The sequence below is a fragment of the Schistocerca americana genome, chromosome 11 (genome assembly GCF_021461395.2).
Source record: "Schistocerca americana isolate TAMUIC-IGC-003095 chromosome 11, iqSchAmer2.1, whole genome shotgun sequence".
NCBI lineage: Eukaryota > Metazoa > Arthropoda > Insecta > Orthoptera > Acrididae > Schistocerca > Schistocerca americana.
Window position 1 is genome coordinate 77,914,966 of NC_060129.1, and position 24,223 is coordinate 77,939,188.

General features: G+C 40.2%; 1 protein-coding gene across 4 annotated transcripts in view; it reads left to right on the plus strand.

Annotated features, from left to right (window-relative positions):
• Positions 1–505: 505 nt before the first annotated feature.
• Positions 506–24,223, plus strand: part of LOC124553691 (zinc finger protein 708-like) — an 89,120-nt gene continuing 65,402 nt past the window's right edge. For 2 of the 4 annotated variants that reach the window (XM_047127591.1, XM_047127594.1), the window contains exons 1-2: positions 3,869–3,935; positions 22,630–22,692. Coding sequence is in view for 1 of the 4 variants with exons in the window: in XM_047127590.1 (XP_046983546.1) it covers positions 3,864–3,935; positions 22,630–22,692 (135 nt within the window). In the remaining 3 variants the exon portion in view is untranslated. Of the gene's footprint in view, positions 708–3,846; positions 3,936–22,629; positions 22,693–24,223 lie in introns of those variants that run through there. The other 2 variants (XM_047127590.1, XM_047127593.1) reach the window with 2 other exon arrangements.

The window sequence follows — 24,223 nt, forward strand, 5'->3', positions numbered from 1 at the left end:
AAATATTGCGCTGCAATATTGTACCGTTCTTGGCGTCATACTTTCGGACAACGTGTTGACACAATAGTAGAGAACGTGTGAGGGCCGTTAAAACAAAAAGTGCACGGTAAAGTGCGCAGGCCTTTTTCAGTATTTGTAAAGAGAGATTTGAAATACAGTAAATAATTGTGGAATTACTACAGGCACTATGACCACACCAAATATAATTAAAAGAAGCCTTCATCATGCAATCGCCAGCGTATCATTTGAAACGATAAAACAACAAAAATCTACTAAATTACAAAAAAATTTTACTGTGGAGAATACTGGCCATCTAGCCCATCTTATTATATTCTAACTTAAAAACCATATTAGGAAACAGATGTAAAATTTTAAAGAAATACAAGTAAAGCATTTATAAATAGTCAGAAAACGAAGAGAGTACATTCCCTTGAAACAAAAGCAGCCTTTATAGGGTTGGTCTTCCAAAGTTTATTGTCTTTGAGCATAATGCTAAACCCAAGCAGAAGCCATGTTGTCATTTGTGAAACAGTGCAATTTAGGCGTCCAGATGGTAAATAAGTAACTGGGTTTTGTAAACTAGGATGATGCAAACACGAAAATTTAGTCCGGAAAAAAGCTGATGCTCCATTAGTATTATTATTATTATTATTATTATTATTGTTGACTTGAACTCACGGAACCAGCAAATATCTTTTGATTCTGTGGTGAGTATACCAATATAGTATTGTACTAATTTACTGTTATTTACCGCGTAAACTTGAAAGTGATTTTATTCTGTATCTAAACATCTGTGATTAGATCACCTTAAGCAAGTTTGACGATATTCTCAGACAACATGTGAATGCTTCAGGTTATGTTTGTCGCAAGAAACCACTTATTTTCAATGATGAGGTGAATTATGACATAATTGATTTTCATACAAGAATTTGGCACATATGTGTACGGACATTGGGCAGATGTGAAAAATACCAGGTCGACGTGAATATAGGTATATTGCTTCTAGTAAAGTGCTTGTTATTTTCGCCCCATCCCATAAAATTATTACATGTCTCGTTGGTGAATCGTAAGAGAAACAGTCTATATAGTATCCAAATGATGTAAAAATGTTTGCTAAGGGACGAGTTCGTATTGTGAGCTGTTGTATCATATGGCCCAGTACTTCAGGTTCAAGTGCCTGCGGTTATTATGTCAATTCAGGAATGGTTCGGATCAAAGAAAGTACCGTAGCTGTTTAGAATGCTTAGGGCGTTCATCTAGTGTGTACTGCTCCACCGATCCCTAAATCATGTGTAATAATGTGCGTGCTCCAGGATAGTTTTGTGTAAGGATAATGGAACAGGTTTTCGGACGTTTTTAAAGAAAGGGTAATTGGTCCAGGAATTGATATCAGAGCCAAACAGAATATTGGCAATTTCACTAGGTTTTGTAAGGCAATGAGTATTAAATGTCAGTGATCATCAAGAATTAATTGTTCCATTGCATGATGTGAGGACTATAGTATGCAGCATTCTTTAGTAAATGGATGCTGACTACCGGATGACAGCAGTTGCCCTAAATTGAGTATACAACTATTAATCTGAACGACTTTAATGCACATTAAAGTAATCTAAAAAAGTGTGTTTTGCTTTCTGGTGAACAGTCTTTGGCATTTGATTCTAATTTTGTGCGTGCCAGCCCAGAATGAAATAATGGAATGAATAAAATACAGAGTGAAATGTGGATTTTGATTTCACCTTGGTTGATGATCAGTACAAATTCTGTTCTATTTTTATTGAGTGTTACTAAGCACATGATTGTACACCTGTGGGATTATGGTATACAGTAAGATAGTGTCAAAATAAAGCCACAGGCATGGCATTAATGGAGCTTGTGGACACTTAACAGTGAGAAGCACACACAGGCCTTCATCTAAAAAATGACCCTAAACTCCATTTCAACATTTCTTGTTCATATGTAAAATTGAGTGTGACTATAGTAAATGGTATTTTTTTGTAAATTCACTATGCTGTATTGCTTCATCATAATTCAGTAGTTAAAATTCATGCAGAAGAAATAAATTAAGTTTTCTACGGTGCTTACAATAGGACAGTGTACCTTAAGCCAGTGCACTTGTTTCCACTGCATATGATTCTGATGTTATAATATTTTGAGATTGTGTGTTCTCAGGGGTGCCACAAGTTCTGGAAATCACGGAATTTCAAACATGTCAGGGAAATATCAGGGAAGTTTGGAAAAAAAAGAGAGAGAGAGAGGGGGGGGGGGGGGAGAAACCAACACTGTAAAAACCTTGTTTCTATCTCAGTAGATAAAATGGCTTGTTTGCTGATGTCAGCATCATCCTGGCTGGGTGCCGCTTCCATACTCCTCTTTCCTAGTCCTTCTCCTCTCTCTGCCACTCCCTTCAGCTTGTAGTCATTTCTGACACTACTTCTTGCCACTAGCATAGCAGCTGCTGATGAGAGGCAGGGAGGCATAAGGAATGCTTTGTTTGGATCTGATTCTCAGAGACTGTTGCGCAGTGGCCGGAGGTGGCGGTCAAGTGTGCATGAGTTATGTTTCAGTGTTTGTGTGATTGTATGTTTGCTCCTATTTTCTGACAAAGGCAATGGCCGAAAATTTAGTTGTGAGAGTGTAGTTGTCTTTTCTATGTGCCTGTCTGTGGCTCAGCGATCATCTTTATGGTGAGTTGCTACCTATCCTCATTAGTGCTGACTCTCATAGTATTTGCACAAGTTATCTGTTGCAGGGATTGATCACTGCAGTCTCATTTCAACTACATGGTGTGTGTGACATGTGAATAGCTGGTCACACAAGTGGACTTCCACGGTGGGCAAACCACAGGCCATTTCTGCCTATCTGAACCCCAGCATTTCCCATTAATCTGCAAGCCCTGCCTATCTGATATAGTCTCATCTATCTACCCACAGCCAGGTCTGTTTGTGTGACACACAATGCAGGGGATTTTCTTGGTTTGTCTATGGACCTGGGACTGCGATGCTCCTCGGCAGGCCTGAGGCAACAGGCAGTGGATTACAGGAATTGTGACTGTCTGACGACAAGTACATTGTACAGTACAGCATTGTATAGACATTTTATTTATTCTAGTACATTTTGGCACCTTGAAAGTAGTTTATATATTAGGAATTATGGTCAATAGTAAGAAGAAAATTGTTGCAGTTTTTGGTGGTTTGTACGCTATGTACTCGTATATTTCTTGAAAGAAAAATCGCGCAATACCTCTAAAATAATAGGTGGGTGATAACTGACAATAACTAACATAGCACCCAGTAACATATAGTGTTGGTTTACACAACTCTTCCTCATTTTATGTACTTCTTTTGAGATACCTACATTGTTATGAGGTTATTTCTGAGATCTGTCTTGCAACTCCAAGGAAATGCATGTTCTTTTCACCAAATGTGTTTTGTTTTGTTGAAAATATAATAACAAAAGTGGTCTTAATGATATAGACCATCTACAAACAGTTCATTACAAAAGATGTTGATATTAGTGCTTAAGATTTTTGCTCACACGGGGGAGAAATACAAAAGTCGTTTACATTTTTTGTCAAGTCATATTTTTACTTACTCTTCAGATATCAAAATTTATCAGGGAAAAATACCAAAACTTGTCGGAAAATCAGGGAATATTACTTGGGGAAACTTGTGGCAACGCTGGTTCTGACCCTTTGAAACCTAAAAGTTGTAACTCAGCTCTTGAAATTTGAATCTGTATCCTTGCCCAGTGTTAAAAGTTACTTTCTGTGTAGTGACTAATTTTCTGTAGGCAGTAGTGGACTGAAAATTGAGTATAACTGGTTGTATCTGATTCATTGTTTTACAGGGACAGAAACTGTAGTTATGGTCAACAAGAAAAATATTTGGACAAAAAAAGAGGGAACAGATGAGATATGCACTGAACCAGGCCCTATGGTAAGTGACCTTGTATATCATGCAGTATATTGTGGGAATAAATATAATTCATATTGGGTTGATGGAACCGAGAGTAATTCAGCCTAATGGTTTTTTTTTTCTTTTTCTTTTTGTTTTTTAAAGAAAGAAACAATAATCTGCTGATGTTAAATATGACATTTTACAACACTGTGTTAAAATTTGGTGAGTGCCAAACCATGCATAGAAAGGGGGAGAGATTTAATTTTTGATGAGAATGAAGATGATTCTATGATGAATATTAGCAATATAAGTAAATTTAAAGATAGTACAGGTGCAGGTACTGCATAATAATATTACCTATTTAGTATGGAAAAGGAATTGTGTTTCATTTATTAATTTAGATGTGTATTAGGTTTTAGGATACCACCAGTCTGCAATGGCTTGTGACATAGTTGTGCTGTTTTGTGATGTATTGTGTGATGTTGATCTTCGGTGTGTTTGATATGGAGTGGAAATGAAATAGGGTGTGGTGTATAAAGAGGGGGCATGCTCTGGTGGTTTAATTATGTGGCAATGATGTGTTTGGGAGGTATGTTACTGTGTCATTTAGTATGCTTTTGTCATCATGATGTAGAGTCTATGAAATCATGGCATAGTGGAGTATATTGTGCCGAATATTGTCATACAAAACGTAATGTTGTAAAATTTAAACTGTATTCTTAGGTGCATGCGTAACCATTGAGCAAGCAGATCAAAATTTTTAATTAAATCATGGGAGAAGGTAGGTGGATCAGTGTTTATTAAAATATTAAATGTTCGACTCAATTGTTAGTAAACATTGATCCACCTACCTTATCCTATCACTTCATCAAAAAAGTTGAGTCACTTGCCTCCTCCCATAATTTAATTAAAAACCATTGATTCACTTACGATGTTTTTTTATTTTCTCATGGGTTCCAATAACTTGTCCTATGTGACTCATTGTTAGTCATGTTCACTTTCCATAATTTACTGTGCATACAGTTACCAGCAGCAACAAGCAATGGAAAAGCCGCTGACACCATAAGTGCACTTTCACTCAAGGCTTGAGCTATGTATGTGAACTGGAGAGTGGGATACCACTTTTTGTTGTTGTGGCTAAGATTTATTGGTATTTAGGGTTAGGGTTGAACTATATAGGTGAACTGGAGATTGGAATACCAGTCAGTCAGTGCATTGGTTTGCATGGTATTTGTATTTTTGCAGGTGCTTTGATTGTTGTTTTAGTTGCCATATTGGATATGCTTGAAACTGGGGTTTTTGGCATGGTGATGATGTCATTGATCAAAGCAAATGGATGATATCCCAGTCTCTTGTAATCCCATTTACTGATTTAAAATAATTGGTTTGAAAATGAATTTTAAGATACTTTTACTACTGTGACTGTTGTTAGAAGAAAATTTTGTAATAGTCTACATTTTATCTGTCTTTGAATGTATAAATGAGGCCTCATTAAGATCAGCAGCACTAAAAGTTCAGTTGTAGATAAATTTTATTAGATGTTAATTATTAGTTATGCAGTCTGATAGGTGCAGAATGAATGTCTGTTGGCAGCAAATTTGTGACAAAAGCCGTGAGGCTACATATTGAATATTGGCATGTTTGTTCATAGCCGACTCCTACATTAACTTCACATTGTCATAAATAATGTCTGTAAAATTGCACAAGTGTTATATAAAACTGAAGCAGTTGTTGGTGTAAATTATTGGATACATTTCTTTGTAACTTCAAATCTGACTAAGGGCTACCATTTGGAGGGTGGTCAGGTATAGCAGGTAAACAGATTCACAGGTTGCCATTAGTCGGCGATGCCTGAGGGAACTTACCTAACCACTCAAACTACTTCTGAACACTTGTTTTGTAAATAAAACTGCCTTTTCCTACTGCTAGTTACTATATTTAGCCCATACGTGTTTCGCATTTTCCTGTTCTAAGGCATCATCAGTGGGCTCTACAACAATACAGTTTTGTGAGTTTTAGATTATCTTCATCTGAAAGTCCTGTTTCCTTTCCGATCTGTCATGGGTCAAATTGTTCCATTTGCATTTTAATATTTGTAAAAATGCTTAATTATAGTTTGTACAAACTTAGTGATAAACTTAGTATTAATTTGACCAGCAGTATCATGACTGTAGTCCTAAACCAGCTCCATAAGAAAATGTAATAAAGTAACTAAATACACTCAAGATTATTAAACTCAGTGGTAGGGTGGTAGAATGTACTGATACAGGGCTTTGCTTTGGAATGTGACATCGCATGCTCAAAATGACACAGAACCGATTATTTATTTCAATTTTATATTATTATTATTATTATTATTATTATTTGGAATGAAAATTATCACAGATTGATGTGAAATATAGCCTGAGGTCTAGGTTAGTTTGAATGTTGACAGCTTGATTGAAAGTTGTTAAAGCCAACAAATGGGATGTCATTAAATTAACTGAAATATGTGTTGTGGTGCTTTATTTTAGACCTGTTGGATGATTTGTCTTGGGTTAAAGTCGAAAGTATATGATTTTTACATTATCGTGGGTCAGTATGATGGCCAACATTCTGCCTTATTTTGTCATACAGAATTTTGCCAGATAGGCAGCTTGCTGTGCAGTTCGCATTAATGCTACTGTATCAGCTAGTGTGACTTCGATCCCCCTTCTTGAAAATGGGAATCGTACATAGCGTTTCCCCTTATAATGGAATTTCAGGTTGTTGGCAGCAGGAGTGGTGAGCAATAATGTGCCTGCATTTAAGTCCAAAGAATATAGGCAGTCCTGCTTCAATCGCAAGCTAATGCAGGCTGCCACACCACCTGATTATCTGCAATCGTCTTATGCAGAAAGGATGAACCAGAACCTGAAGTCCACCCTCATCGCTTGTCATTTAGTGTCACAGAAACAATGGGATTTGCCCCTCAATTGGCTATCCTTTGCCTTTAACCCCACCCACTACAAAACTCATGAGACCACTCATCAAATTAATGTTCTTCTCATTGAACTCTCGATTGGCCAGTTTATGGTGATTGAATGATTTGTTGCTGGAGCAAGTAGATGCGACAGAGATAAAGTGGGAGGCAGCTAGGAACAACATCAAGCTGGTACATCATCAGGAGAAAGACTGATATAACAAGCATAGCCAGGCAGCATCCATTAAGATAGACAGTGAAGTGTTCTTAAGAAACTTTTGGGTGCAAAGTCAAGGCAGTCAAGGTACCACATAAAAACTGTTACCACATTTTGCAGGACCTTATGTGCTGGGTCACCAGCTGTGCTCAGCACCTGGTGAAAACCTCTTAACCAGCACATAAGGTCCTGCAAAATGTGGTAACAGTTTTTCTGTGGTACCAAGACAGGGTGAAGAAATCACATGATGGTGGAGCAGGTACACAGTGACCATAGGGCCTTAGGCAAAGGAGATTCTGGCACCCATCCCTACTTTTGCTTTAAGAAGGGAAGGTTGAGCCATCACTTATCACTGAAATGATTAGTGTATAGTTTTTTTTCCTGCACTTTGCAGCAGTAAGATTGGCTGTGATCCCATATTTAGGCACGTGAGAACGATTTGAAGGGAGTTGTCATAGCAGCAAGACATGGTTGAAGTTACGTTGGTTACCAAGAGAGGGCAGTGACCTCATCAGTTGTTATAGCAGTACTAGTTGTGCGGTGGTCGGTGGTGGGCCATATGAGCCCAGAGTTTTGTTTTGCCCCATTACTGTAGTAATGCTTGTGAGTGAACAATATGATGTGAGACTTCACACTAATAGCAGAACTTGCTCCCATTACCGTAGTAATGCTTTTGAATGAATGACGTGACGCGATGTCACATTAATAGTGGAACTGGGCCTTGGCTACATCTGGAGGACAGTGCAGCCATGCATAGGCCTAAATACAACTGTCTGCATCCTATCACCATGACAAGACTTCTACTACTGCCCTCTGCAGCTGTGTTAAATCTGGTTGGCAAGCTGTTTTCCCATCCAGGATCATTCTTGTATGGTTAACTGCTGGGTGTCCCTTTACAACTTTTGTGTTGAGCTGTGGTACCTCAAGTGTGCTGTCACGTTTGTGTGTGGGTGTTCCTCACCCCATAGGTGCCATTGTGCTGACAAGTACTACCTATGTCTATTGCATAATTTACTGAGTCTAACTTACAAAAACTGTGTAAATTCTTTGCACTATATAGAGTTTGGGTTGGGGAACTTTTGCTGGAGTAATATCTGTTTAAATCCCAATGCTTGGCGGGTTCTATAAGTGCAATTTTGGTAAAGCGTGCTATTTTGTTTGAAGAATGTTGTATTGAATAGCAGCATGTGTAGTCTTAATTGTGGGTCAACCAAACTGCTGGTAAAGGTTTTTCTTGCTGCACTTGATTGCATACTGTTAACCTCTGCTCAGCTGTGTGCACAAGGAGCTAAAATTATGCGATGCCATTTTTGGTGTAATTCTAAAGATGTAATTTTTGCTGCTTTGCAGAGTGCTAGATTATTTCAATAAGCCTCCTACTTTTAATGGTTAAAGTTGCAAAGAAAATGTTTTACATGCTTTAAAGCATTGTAATTTGCTTTAATAACTTTGAGCTTATTGACTACACATGCAAAGCTTGACTGCCTTCACAGTTGGTGTAAAACTAGCCATGTTCTAATAGTAGGTTTGGCATGTTATAGAAGGAACTTTTTTTCCAAACCAGCTGGGCTACACCTAAAGTGTTTCTTCCTGACCAGGACAAATAAGTGGGTCTATGACCGTGGAAGGCTGTAAGTTTGAGAAGTACTGTAATTGATGTATGCATTCTACCTTTAAGAACCTTTTTTCCGATTTAAAACTCTGGCTCGTAAATAATGTTTTTGGTGTTTTAAACTATTCAAATGATTTCGAACCCCTTCGGAGCCACCAGCCTTCTTAGTCCTCTTTCAAATAATTTTGTGTAAAGTGTTTGCATTGAACAAGTGGACCGTCTGTAAAGTCTTTTCTTAAAAAACCTGTTTTCTTTTATTAAAAAGGAAAGCTATATTTTGCAACTAAGTTTTGTCACAAGAAAAAACAAGTTCTTTTAGTGAAGAAAGTTACTGCCATTTGTGTTAAATTAAAATATATGTTGAATTACAGCTTTTGGCACAGGAGATCATTCTGAACTTGCTTACAAAAAAATCATTTTGAAGTTACTTCTTCTTCTTCATGTGCCGTCTCCTCTAAGAAGGTTGGCTGTCATCATGGCAATTTCTGATCTTGATTTGGCTGATCTAAGGAGTTCTGACATTGAACAGTTGTACCAATTTTTTAAATTGTCAATCCAGGATGTCCGTCTTCTACCCCTCGTTCTCTTCCCACAAATTTTCCCTTCTAGTATTATTTGCAATATTTTGTAATTTACTCCCCTAATAACATGGCCTAAATATTGTAGCTTCCTTACTTTAATAGTTTTAATTAATTCTTTTTCCTTTCCCATTCTTCTTAGGACATCTTGATTAGTAATCCTCGACACCCAACTAATTCTAAGTATTCTTCTATATGCCCACATTTCAAAAGCTTCCAAACTGTTCATGTCCTTCTTTTTCAATGTCCACGCTTCCATTCCGTATAATAATTTTGAGAATACATAGCATCTTAGCAACCTCATTTTTGTGTTTAAACAAATGTCTCTCGAACAGAATGCATTTTTCATCTTATTAAAGATACTTCTGGCCTGTCCTATTCTCGATTTAATTTCTTCTGAGCTTTCAATCTCCTCATTTACAATTGTTCCGAGATATTTAAATTTACGTACTTGATCGACTCTTTCCCTATTGATTGTAAGATTTTCTTGTTGGTGTGTTTTAGATATCACCATGAACTTAGTCTTGCTTACGTTAAGAGTCAAGCCAAATTCTTCACTTTTTTCTGCGACTTTGTCAAGAAGTAATTGTAGATCTTTGAGGTTTCCAGCTAGTAGTGCAGTGTCATCAGCAAACCTAACATTGTTAATGTTTAGCCCATTCACTTTAATGCCAGCTATTTCATCTGATAGAGCTGCCTGGATTATGTCTTCTGAATACGTATTAAACAATAAGGGTGAGAGAACGCAACCTTGTCTCACACCCCTCTTTATTTCTATATCATTCGATAACTCATTTTCTACCTTCACGGTTGCGGTTTGATTGTAGTAGAGGTTATATATAATGCGGATGTCTTTCTTATCAAGTGTTTTCTTTTCTAACAATTCTATGAGATGATCATGACGAACTTTGTCAAATGCTTTATTATAATCCAGGAAGCACACATATAGTGGCTGGTTAACCTCCATACATCGTTGCGCTAATATGTTAAAAGCAAACAATGCTTCTCTTGTACCGAGGGAACTTCTAAAACCGAATTGTGTTTCACTTATACCTTCTTCTACTTTTTTGTATATTCGTTGGTGTATAACTTTTAGAAATATCTTTAAGGTGTGACTCATTAAGCTTATTGTACGGTGATCATTACAAGTTTTGGCATTAGCCTTTTTGGGTAATGTAACAAAGGTAGATATCAACCAATCCCTAGGAATAATTCCCGAATTATAAATATCATTAAACAATTGTACAAATATATCTATATGGTCTATTCCTATGAGTTTCAGGATGTCATTTGGTATCTTATCCGGTCCAGGGGCTTTTCCTGTCTTTGATTTGTTGATAACATGTAATATTTCTTCTTTCGATATGCTTGGTCCTCGTTCTCCGATCATGTTATCATAAAATTTTTGATCTTTTCTTGTATCTTCAAATAGTTCTTTGACATATTCTGTCCACCTGTCCAGTTTACCTTTAACATCAGGAATTATTTTGTCATTTTTATCTAACAATAAACTTGTACTTTTCTTTTTATTAAGTCCAGCTAAATCTTTAACTTTTTTGTGTAAGTTGAAACTATCATGTCTTGTTTCATAACTCTCAATTTCAGAGCATTGTTCCTTGTACCATTCTTCTTTTGCTCACCGTGTTTCTTTTTGTATTTCTGCATGTAATCTTTTATACTCACTTTCATCTCTATTTTTAAGTATTCTTCTTTGTTCCATCAATTGTAATATCTTCTCTGTCATCCACTTCTTTTTCATGTTGTCGTGTTTGGTCGCCATTGTGTTTTTACATGCATTATTTAATGTGTCTTTTATAAGTTCCCATTTGCCATCAATGTCTTCTGTTTGATTATTCTTTATCCTTATTAATCTCTTCAGAAGTCTTTTGTTTAGTCAAGGGGTCTCTTAGAATAGTTGTATTTATATAGTCCTTCTTTTGTTTCTTTTGTATGGCTTTCAGTTTCACATGGAACTTTGCTACTAAAAGGTTATGATCAGAAAATATATCAGCTCCTGGATATGTTTTCACACCATGAATAGAATTTTTGTACCTCTTGTTTATAAGTATGAAATCAATTTGATTTCTGCAAACTTCTTCATTACAGTCTCTTGGTGATTTCCAAGTATAAAGTCTTCGTTTAGGGAGTTTAAAAAATGTGTTTGTAATAGACAGATTGTTTTCCTGGCAAAATTGTGACAGCAAATCTCCTCTTTCATTTCTTGTTCCTAAACCAAAAGGTCCAATAAGATCACCTTCACTTCCTTCACCTATTTTGGCATTAAAATCTCCCATGATGATAATAATGTCTCTGCTTTTTGAGGTTCCTATTGCTTGTGTTAATTCTTCATAAAATTTTCCTATTTCTTCTTGGTCTTTGTCGGCTGTTGGAGCATAGATTTGGATTAAATTAATATTTGTTTGTTTCGTTTGTAAATGTAGACTGATTACTCTATCTGAAATTGGTAAAATGCTTTTGACAGATTTACTAGCATACTCATCTAAAATTATTCCTACCCTATTCCTGTGCTGGCTATCAGAATTTCCCGAGTAATATACTTTCATGTTGTCAATGGTCATTTCTCCTGAGTCAGGCCATCTTGTTTCACTTACACCCAAAATGTTAATTTTTAGGCGTTTCATTTCTTGTATAACATTATTTACTTTGCCTGGTTGGTATAATGATCTTACATTCCAAGTTGCTATTGTTGCATTATTTTTGTATTTACTTGTGGCATTGTTCAAGGCTCTCCCCCCCGGAGATCCGAGTGAGGGAGTTGAAACTCCGGATAATTTGACATTGAATCCTGCCATGATGAGTTTTCCTGGGGATATCCATTGGATCTTTAATGCTGTGGTTTCCCGTTGCCTTCAGCATCCTATGCCGTTGACCACCCTTGGTGATTCTTCCGTCTTTAGGAGTGATTTCTCACTCCAAGGACAAGAGGGTGCCCTTGCTCTACCAGCTCATCCGCCCTCTAGAAGGTCGTTGACTTAGTAGAGGGTTCTCCTTATCCCGGGAGAAATTCGGTCGCCAGAGCCTCGTTAGCGTAGCAGGGGATACCACGTGCCGGAGAGGTTGACATTTGTGTGGGAGAGGCTATTGGTGACGCATCCCACACCTTACCCCCCTTGAAGTTACTGATACACCTATATTAAGGCGCTACCACCTGTACAGGAAGGGTGATGATACTGGAGACAGGGCTAAGGGTGTTGTGGCTGTTTTCATTCATGTCAGATGACACCCCTCCTCTGTCCTTCCTATGACAGGCATAAAACTAGTTTCAGTGGAATCTCTCTCTTTGATTAAAATCATAGTGTTTGCCTTGTAGCTTTCACCTCATGATCTGTTTGATGCAGGTACACTGACAGACCTCTTCCAAGGACAGCCCCACCCATTCACCCACATGGGTGATTTCAGCGCATGCAATGTTCTATGTGGTTTGACTTCCTCTTTTTAGAGGAGTTGAATTGAAACTTCCTGGCAGATTAAAACTGTGTGCCCGACCGAGACTCGAACTCGGGACCTTTGCCTTTCGCGGGCAAGTGCTCTACCATCTGAGCTACCGAAACACGACTCACGCCCGGTCCTCACAGCTTTACTTCTGCCAGTATCTCATCTCCTACCTTCCAAACTTTACAGAAGCTCTCCTGCTAACCTTGCAGAACTAGCACTCCTGAAAGAAAGGATACTGTGGAGACATGGCTTAGCCACAGCCTGGGGGATGTTTCCAGAATGAGATTTTCACTCTGCAGTGGAGTGTGAGCTGATATGAAACTTCTTTTCTTTCAGGAGTGCTAGTTCTGCAAGGTTAGCAGGAGAGCTTCTGTAAAGTTTGGAAGGTAGGAGACAAGATACTGGCAGAAGTAAAGCTGTGAGGACCGGGCGTGAGTCGTGCTTCGGTAGCTCAGATAGTAGACCACTTGCCCGCGAAAGGCAAAGGTCCCAAGTTCGAGTCTCGGTCTGGCACACAGTTTTAATCTGCCAGGAAGTTTCATATCAGCGCACACTCCGCTGCAGAGTGAAAATCTCATTCAGGAGTTGAATTATTGAACATCTTGCCCATTTAGAGGATATCTGCCATTTGAACTCTGATCAGATGATACACTTTTCCGTATCTGCAGGGTCACATTCAGCCATTGACCTTTATTTTTTGCTTCCCAGGTATTGCAGACTCAGTTTAGTGAGAAGTGGGCACAGAATTGTTTTTCAGTGAGCACTTTGTGGTGTTTATTCGACTGCCGACTTGTGTGGTAGTCGACAGGAGAAGCACGAAGATGGATGATTCAAATGGCAGGCAGGCCATGCTGCAGTCAGCGGGTCATCTCAAAACAACAGAATTGTGTACAGGTGGTTGTGGACCACATAATCTGTGAGATCCAACAAGCTGCTGCAGATTCCAGTCCCCTGTCTAGCAATCACATCAGACAACAAGCTGTCCCTCAATGGTATGACGAATGTCACAAGGCTGTCAGAGCCAGGTACACAGCTTTGTCAAGATTCAGATACCAACCGATCTCCAAAAACCTATCTGCCTTCAGATTTGCAAAAGCACAAGTGAGACAATTGATAACAGAATGGAACTTGAACTCCTGGGAGGAATTCACAACTTCCATTAATTTGTCCATGTGCACTGCTCAAGTTTAGGACTCAACAAGGCACTTTTCAGGCAAGGGCAGTTTATGAACCTTTTTGAAAAATGGGGTCTTGATGGATGTGCCAAAAGAGATGGCTCAGAGCTTAGCTGAACTTTTTTGCAGTCGCTGTGTCATCCAGACAAACTCCTGCTTTTCAAGTGCTTGGTAAGACTGTGGTGATGAGGAGGCTCCACTTGTCATGTAATGGAGAGGTGTACAAGCTTTCATTCCCCATGTGGGAATTGGTATCAACTCCATCTGTGGCCAGAGGTACTGCTCCAGGACTAGATCAGATTCATTATGCCATGCTCTGTCCTCTGTGCCCTGAAGACAAACACAAACGCAAATTCTAATCTCATTTCAGTCTAATCTGTTTTGACAAACAGGTCCCCCAACTTAGGAGTCAATATCATTTCTTTACGGAAACCAGACAAGGATCATACTGACTGTTACATATATTGATGTGTGATCTTTACCAGTTGCATGGGTGAAACTCTTGAATGCATGATTAACCACCATCTCATCAAATTACAGGAATCCAGAGGTCACATGTGCTGGTCCTAGAACAGTTTCTGGTGCTACTGTTCTGCCTTTGAGAACTTAATTGTACTGGAGATGGTGATGCAATTCTTCCTATGTTGAAACTACTTGGCTGGTGTGTATTTTGACCACAAAGCATACATCACCACTTGAAGGTACAACATCCTTTGCCGACTTTGTGAGTGGGAACTGCGTGGATGTCTGCCACATCTTATCCAATCCATTTTCAAGGACAGGTGCTTTCAATATCGAATTGGAGATTTGTTGTCTTATTGCTATGTTCAGGAGAATGAAGTCCCCAAGGCAGTGTACTCAGGGTCACATTACTTGCAATCCCTGTCAGTGGCATCTCCTTCAGCCTGGAGCTTTTTGTTTGTGGGTGACTTCACAATCTTGTACTCTTCCTCTGATCTTATAATGACAGCAAGGCAACTGCAGCTGACCAGGAGGAGGCTGAGAGCTTGGGCTAAGAAAATGGGTTACCAAATAAGACTACACATGTCACTTTTAAACACGCTTGTTGAAGTTTTAGCCAATGAGAGCTCACAATGTGGAACAATATTTTATATTTTAAGAATACTGCATGGTTTTTGGGTCTACTGTTTGTTTCTAATGTGGCTGGTGCACCTGAAAGACTGGATTTTGGAGGTCCTCAGGTCATTGAATATTTTAAAATGCATTAGTGGAAAGGTGTGGGTAGTTGACAAGTCTGCCTCCTGCATTTGTTAGATCATGGTTAGATTACAACAGCATGGCTTAGGGATTAGCCCATATGTCCTATCTCAAGATGTTTAATGCATCCACCATGAGGGCATTCGGATATCATCTAGAGCCTATTGGACCTGACCACTTCAAAGTCTGTGTGCAGATGCTGGTCAACCACTACCCAGGATTTGGCAGTACCTACTTTGGCTCAACAGGCCCCGAAAATAATAGCGTTGTCTCAGTCATCAGCATATGGTGCAGCATCCACCCCAACTTTGAGAGGTTGTTATAGGATTTGCTCCATGTCACCAAGACATTTGGGATGCATGCAACTGAATGTCTGAGAGATGTGGATGTATCAGACCTCAAACAGCCGGGGGTGGAACAAACTGCCACTTTGGTGTCTTAAGGGGCCGAAAGTGATTTTAAGCTTGACACAGTAGAAGAAAACTAGTACTCCAGCTTACATTTTTACAATTCTGTTTGCTTCAATTTTAAGTACAGCCCACAGTTTTATCATTATGTATACAGATGGATCCCAGCAGATGAGTGATCTTGGTTGTTCAGCTGTTTTCACTGATACAGTTTACAAAGTACATCTTCTGGAATAACTTGCAAATTATGATGTGGAGTTGGATGGCATTGTGGCAGCACCTGAGCAGATTTGCAGGTATTGTGTCCAAGAGTTCTCATTTGCTCTGACGTACTCAGTGCTCTACTGGCAGTCCATCAAATGTATTCCATAGAGCAGTTGATTCAGCTCATCATGACTTCTTACAGTGGCTCCAACACTGTGGCAAGGAGGTGACATTTTGCTGGGTACTTGGATGCATCAGGATACAGGGAAATGACAGCCAGCAAAGCAGACAAAGATGCACGTCCCGTGCATGCCATTGTATCATTATCTGACAGATGAATTATGCATCAGTGGGAAATTGAATGACTGGAGATGGCAGAAAACAAATTACTGTCACTCAAATTGACCACACGGGCATGGTGGATTTCATGCCAACCATGCCAATAGAAGAAAGTGCTGCTCGCCAGACAGCACGTAAGATATAGCCATAGCCTGGTTTCCTGCTCCAGCAGGAGGAGCCACCACTCTGTGACATTTATGATGTCCAACTTTCCGCTCAATAAAATTTGGCTGTGTGTGTCTTGTATACTGACATTAGGACAGCCCTCAGTTTGGCTCAAGATTTGCCCTCCATCCTCACTGATACGGACACAAGTGTTACACAGCTTCTGTAATTGTATGAGCTGTCGAGCCTCATCCCTAGAGTACTGGGGAGGGGAGGGGGGGGGCAGACTTTAATATATTATAAACTACTCGGCATGTGGGGATAGCCTTCATCTCCATCCCCTCCTCCACACAAAAATGACATGCTGACTTTCCGTCGGGCACTGATGAGCGTGCTGTTGAGCATCCCACAGCCAAAATTACCAAATTACCACCACCACTTATGTGTCAATGGGTTGTATGGAGTACTGTCCCTCCCATATACTAGGTTTTGTCTGGTTCAACAATAAAAAATGTGTTGACAGACAAGCAGCAAGTCACAAATGGGCTGCCAGAAATAAGACAGACATTGACATCTCAAAGTACTGGCTGCAATAACAAGAAAATTCTACAAAGTGAAGTTAATTAAGGTTCTCTCCCTACTTAATACATACCATTTAAATACACTCCTGGAAATGGAAAAAAGAACACATTGACACCGGTGTGTCAGACCCACCATACTTGCTCCGGACACTGCGAGAGGGCTGTACAAGCAATGATCACACGCACGGCACAGCGGACACACCAGGAACCGTGGTGTTGGCCGTCGAATGGCGCTAGCTGCGCAGCATTTGTGCACCGCCGCCGTCAGTGTCAGCCAGTTTGCCGTGGCATACGGAGCTCCATCGCAGTCTTTAACACTGGTAGCATGTCGCGACAGCGTGGATGTGAACCGTATGTGCAGTTGACGGACTTTGAGCGAGGGCGTATAGTGGGTATGCGGGAGGCCGGGTGGACGTACTGCCGAATTGCTCAACACGTGGGGCGTGAGGTCTCCACAGTACATCGATGTTGTCGCCAGTGGTCGGCGGAAGGTGCACGTGCCCGTCGACTTGGGACCGGACCGCAGCGATGCACGGATGCACGCCAAGACCGTAGGATCCTATGCAGTGCCGTAGGGGACCGCACCGCCACTTCCCAGCAAATTAGGGACACTGTTGCTCCTGGGGTATCGGCGAGGACCATTCGCAACCGTCTCCATGAAGCTGGGCTACGGTCCCGCACACCGTTAAGCCGTCTTCCGCTCACGCCCCAACATCGTGCAGCCCGCCTCCAGTGGTGTCGCGACAGGCGTGAATGGAGGGACAAATGGAGACGTGTCGTCTTCAGCGATGAGAGTCGCTTCTGCCTTGGTGCCAATGATGGTCGTATGCGTGTTTGGCGCCGTGCAGGTGAGCGCCACAATCAGGACTGCATACGACCGAGGCACACAGGGCCAACACCCAGCATCATGGTGTGGGGAGCGATCTCCTACACTGGCCGTACACCACTGGTGATCGTCGAGGGGACACTGAATAGTGCACGGTACATCCAAACCGTCATCGAACCCATTGTTCTACCATTCCTAGACCGGCAAGGGAACTTGCTGTTCCAACAGGACAATGCACGTCCGCATGTATCCCGTGCCACCCAACGTGCTCTAGAAGGTGTAAGTCAACTACCCTGGCCAGCAAGATCTCCGGATCTGTCCCCCATTGAGCATGTTTGGGACTGGATGAAGCGTCGTCTCACGCGGTCTGCACGTCCAGCACGAACGCCGGTCCAACTGAGGCGCCAGGTGGAAATGGCATGGCAAGCCGTTCCACAGGACTACATCCAGCATCTCTACGATCGTCTCCATGGGAGAATAGCAGCTTGCATTGCTGCAAAAGGTGGATATACACTGTACTAGTGCCGACATTGTGCATGCTCTGTTGCCTGTGTCTATGTGCCTGTGGTTCTGTCAGTGTGATCATATGATGTATCTGACCCCAGGAATGTGTCAATAAAGTTTCCCCTTCCTGGGACAATGAATTCACGGTGTTCTTATTTCAATTTCCAGGAGTGTATTTCGAACGAAGGTATATGACTGGTTGACGGAAAACCAAAGTTACCTTGTAAGAGTTGTGGAATATGTAAAATGTTGAATTTGGTATTTACCTTTGAGCGGGTGGTGTATAAAGTGTATCAACCACAATGAAATTGTTTTGCATCATTCTGTTGCCGTTTCACAATTGTGAGCCCATACCTATTCTTTCGTTATTGCTTCAGCTAACATGGTAATAAATTGTTGTCACACGTTCAAGTGATCTGCAGTAATATAAAATAAACAGGGGGCTAGGCAAGAAAAAATTACAATCCGTGCAAGAAAATGACTCGCATTATGAGCTAGGAGCACAATATGTAAATGTGAGACTTGTCCAAGAGATATTAATGATTGAATAAGCCATTGGCTGTGATGCAGCTGCACTATTTGATGATTTGAGTGGGTCATTACTGTGTGGTGACACCTGTCTGGGGCAAGAGAGTGATATAATGAAAGTTTCTGTCCTTATTGTACAATTAAACAGTGCTTTAGATCATATTATGTAACTATACTCCCCCATGAACCATGGACCTTGCCATTGGTGGGGAGGCTTGCGTGCCTCAGCGATACAGATAGCCGTACCGTAGGTGCAACCACAACGGAGGGGTATCTGTTGAGAGGCCAGACAAACGTGTGGTTCCTGAAGAGGGGCAGCAGCCTTTTCAGTAGCTGCAAGGGCAACAGTCTGGATGATTGACTGATCTGGCCTTGTAACAATAACCAAAACGGCCTTGCTGTGCTGGTACTGCGAACGGCTGAAAGCAAGGGGAAACTACAGCCGTAATTTTTCCCGAGGGCATGCAGCTTTACTGTATGATTACATGATGATGGCGTCCTCTTGGGTAAAATATTACAGAGGTAAAATAGTCCCCCATTCGGATCTCCGGGCGGGGACTACTCAAGAGGAAGTTGTTATCAGGAGAAAGAAAACTGGCGTTCTACGGATCGGAGCGTGGAATGTCAGATCCCTTAATCGGGCAGGTAGGTTAGAAAATTTAAAAAGGGAAATGGATAGGTTGAAGTTAGATATAGTGGGAATTAGTGAAGTTCGGTGGCAGGAGGAACAAGACTTCTGGTCAGGCGACTACAGGGTTATAAACACAAAATCAAATAGGGGTAATGCAGGAGTAGGTTTAATAATGAATAGGAAAATAGGAATGTGGGTAAGCTACTACAAACAGCATAGTGAACGCATTATTGTGGCCAAGATAGATACGAAGCCCACGCCTACTACAGTAGTACAAGTTTATATGCCAACTAGCTCTGCAGATGACGAAGAAATTGAAGAAATGTATGATGAAATAAAAGAAATTATTCAGATTGTGAAGGGAGACGAAAATTTAATAGTCATGGGTGACTGGAATTCGAGTGTAGGAAAAGGGAGAGACGGAAACATAGTAGGTGAATATGGATTGGGAGACAGAAATGAAAGAGGAAGCCGCCTGGTCGAATTTTGCACAGAGCACAACATAATCATAACTAACACTTGGTTTAAGAATCATGTAAGAAGGTTGTATACATGGAAGAACCCTGGAGATACTAAAAGGTATCAGATAGATTATATAATGGTAAGACAGAGATTAAGGAACCAGGTTTTAAATTGTAAGACATTTCCAGGGGCAGATGTGGACTCTGACCACAATCTATTGGTTATGACCTGTAGATTAAAACTGAAGAAACTGCAAAAAGGTGGGAATTTAAGGAGATGGGACCTGGATAAACTAAAAGAACCAGAGGTTGTACAGAGATTCAGGGAGAGCATAAGGGAGCAATTGACAGGAATGGGGGAAATAAATACAGTAGAAGAAGAATGGGTAGCTTTGAGGGATGAAGTAGTGAAGGCAGCAGAGGATCAAGTAGGTAAAAAGACGAGGGCTAGTAGAAATCCTTGGGTAACAGAAGAAATATTGAATTTAATTGATGAAAGGAGAACATATAAAAATGCAGTAAGTGAAACAGGCAAAAAGGAATACAAACGTCTCAAAAATGAGATCGACAGGAAGTACAAAATGGCTAAGCAGGGATGGCTAGAGGACAAATGTAAGGATGTAGAGGCCTATCTCACTAGGGGTAAGATAGATACCGCCTACAGGAAAATTAAAGAGACCTTTGGAGATAAGAGAACGACTTGTATGAATATCAAGAGCTCAGATGGAAACCCAGTTCTAAGCAAAGAAGGGAAAGCAGAAAGGTGGAAGGAGTATATAGAGGGTCTATACAAGGGCGATGTACTTGAGGACAATATTATGGAAATGGAAGAGGATGTAGATGAAGATGAAATGGGAGATATGATACTGCGTGAAGAGTTTGACAGAGCACTGAAAGACCTGAGTCGAAACAAGGCCCCCGGAGTAGACAATATTCCATTGGAACTACTGACGGCCGTGGGAGATCCAGTCCTGACAAAACTCTACCATCTGGTGAGCAAGATGTATGAAACAGGCGAATTACCCTCAGACTTCAAGAAGAATGTAATAATTCCAATCCCAAAGAAAGCAGGTGTTGACAGATGTGAAAATTACCGAACTATCAGCTTAATAAGTCACAGCTGCAAAATACTAACACGAATTCTTTACAGACGAATGGAAAAACTAGTAGAAGCCAACCTCGGGGAAGATCAGTTTGGATTCCGTAGAAACACTGGAACACGTGAGGCAATACTGACCTTACGACTTATCTTAGAAGAAAGATTAAGGAAAGGCAAACCTACGTTTCTAGCATTTGTAGACTTAGAGAAAGCTTTTGACAATGTTGACTGGAATACTCTCTTTCAAATTCTAAAAGTGGCAGGGGTAAAATACAGGGAGCGAAAGGCTGTTTACAATTTGTACAGAAACCAGATGGCAGTTATAAGAGTCGAGGGACATGAAAGGGAAGCAGTGGTTGGGAAGGGAGTAAGACAGGGTTGTAGCCTCTCCCCGATGTTGTTCAATCTGTATATTGAGCAAGCAGTAAAGGAAACAAAAGAAAAATTCGGAGTAGGTATTAAAATTCATGGAGAAGAAATAGAAACTTTGAGGTTCGCCGATGATATTGTAATTCTGTCAGAGACAGCAAAGGACTTGGAAGAGCAGTTGAATGGAATGGACAGTGTCTTGAAAGGAGGATATAAGATGAACATCAACAAAAGCAAAACAAGGATAATGGAATGTAGTCGAATAAAGTCGGGTGATGCTGAGGGAATTAGATTAGGAAATGAGGCACTTAAAGTAGTAAAGGAGTTTTGCTATTTGGGGAGCAAAATAACTGATGATGGTCGAAGTAGAGAGGATATAAAATGTAGGCTGGCAATGGCAAGGAAAGCGTTTCTGAAGAAGAGAAATTTGTTAACATCCAGTATTGATTTAAGTGTCAGGAAGTCATTTCCGAAAGTATTCGTATGGAGTGTAGCCATGTATGGAAGTGAAACATGGACGATAAATAGTTTGGACAAGAAGAGAATAGAAGCTTTCGAAATGTGGTGCTACAGAAGAATGCTGAAGATTAGATGGGTAGATCACTTAACTAATGAGGAAGTATTGAATAGGATTGGGGAGAAGAGAAGTTTGTGGCACAACTTGACCAGAAGAAGGGATCAGTTGGTAGGACATGTTCTGAGGCATCAAGGGATCACCAATTTAGTATTGGAGGGCAGCGTGGAGGGTAAAAATCGTAGAGGGAGACCAAGAGATGAATACACTAAGCAGATTCAGAAGGATGTAGGTTGCAATAGGTACTGGGAGATGAAAAAGCTTGCACAGGATAGAGTAGCATGGAGAGCTGCATCAAACCAGTCTCAGGACTGAAGACAACAACAACAACAACATGTAACTATATTTCATTGTTGTTGAATTGAACTAAGATTAAACCATATTTTGCTCATACATGTTTACCTTGGTTACATAAAGACAGCTATTCTTTACCTGTGTACAAAGCACACAGCGCACCCACTTGTGTTATGGAATACAGCACACTTGTTCAAGGGTTAAGGTTATGACTGTGCCTTTCCATTTCATATGAGTGATGTTGATTTTAGTATTTAAAATTGTGGTTGTATTCTTCGATTTGACTGCAATACTATTATTTACATGTAAAGATCATGAAACTGAAAAATATGTTTGAAAATACTGGTATAGATAGAAGGCTGGACTGCAAGACCTTTATAAATTTTTATGTATGTTGTCATTAATCATTCATGTAAATTTTTGTTTGTTCATTGAAATACACCTTAGGGACTTTGTCACTGTGAACTTCTATCTCAGGAAAGTGCACTGATCAGAATTAGTGATTAATTCTTAAGTACCATATTTAGACTTAAAAGAAGTTGCAGCTTTATCAAATATGTGGAAGTCATGACTGCTTGAATATACTCATTACATTTATTTTACTATTACCACAGATCCAAGTCTACCCAACCAGTGTTAATTTAAAAGAAGATTGGGAGGAGACGGCGAATCAAGAGGTAATTCTAGAATTTATGTGACTGTGGAATTGAGCTCTGTTACAGTGTGACTGAGTTGTGGTGAATGTGATTGGATGGATAACCAATGTCTGTGTCTAGAATGAGATTTTCACTCTGCAGTGGAGTGTGTGCTAATATGAAACTTCGTGGCAGATTAAAACTGTGTGCTGGACCAAGACTTGAACTTGGGACCTTTGCCTTTCGCAGACAAGTACTCTACCATCTGAGCTACCCAAGCCCGAATCATGCCCCGTCCACACACTTGCCCATGAAAGGCAAAGAGATCCCGAGTTTGAGTCTCGGTCCAGCACACAGTTTTAATCTGCCAGGAAGTTTCAATGAGTGTGTCTCCTCACATTAGCACCTAGATTTTTGGTGCAGAAAATATAAACAAGACACTCACAATAACAAAGTAAGCTCTTAGTGGAAAATGAGGAATAGGGGGCAAAATACACTGTCTGGATTTAAGTGTTGTCTTTGAGCTGGTGAAATAGTTTTAGCATATAGATTTATATTCATAAAATTCCATATATATCTGTATAAAAACACAAGTAAGAATACTGAGATACCATGTTGATATTCATACAAAGCAGTGCGTGAAAACTGGTGCTGTGTCCAGGACTCGAGACAAGATTTTCTGCTGTCATCACCAGTTGCCTTAATGATTTCAGCCATCCAAGCATGCCTCCTTTAATGTGTCAGACCTTTGTGCATCCAATGCTTAAGGGGACTCTCCATAAAAATCAAAAATCTTTGTTCAACTCATCATTGGGCCCCAGGTAATGTTTTACTTGAAGCAGTTGTTGTTACATTGATTAATTTCGAACTATTAACTTTGTTAGATCCTTAGTGAAGTGTTTGTAATGAACTGAAAGCAGTGTATGAAACACATTTTGGGTCTGGAAAACTATTTTTATTCAACAGTGGTGCAGATGTATGCTTGTGTGGAATAAGAGCAGAAGGAAAGAGAATAGAGTTGTAATGTGTGTAAGAAATGAAACAACATGATCTCAATGGGAACAAACCTCTCAAAGCCTATTGCCATTAAGCGCCTTACATTTGTTAATATATTTTTATTGCCATTGTGCTCTGAATAATTGTTGGGAACACACAACTATGCAGCTACGGCAACTTTAATTTTCATAAGATCTTTCCATAGACACTGGCTTTTTGTCACTTCTTCATTAGGAAAGAGAGCATTTGTTTTGCTTACCTATAATAATGGTGGCTCCTTTGTTCCCATCCACGTCAACCATTCAGTTGTAGTATATAGTATTGTTTATATTTATTTAAAGAGCAAGGTAACAACTCACTGAATAGTAGCACTGAATCATTGAAAGGCACATAGAGAAGACTGAGAACTTTGGTAACTTTCAAACAAGTCAATTTTCAGAACTACACAGTATGCCCCCTGCCTCTTCCACACCACACACACCAGTATAACTACATCATAACGGTTGACTGCATTGAGTCAGCGCTAGAGTGAACAGAGCAAACAAAGTTTCATTGAGTCTGTGGTTGTGGTATATAT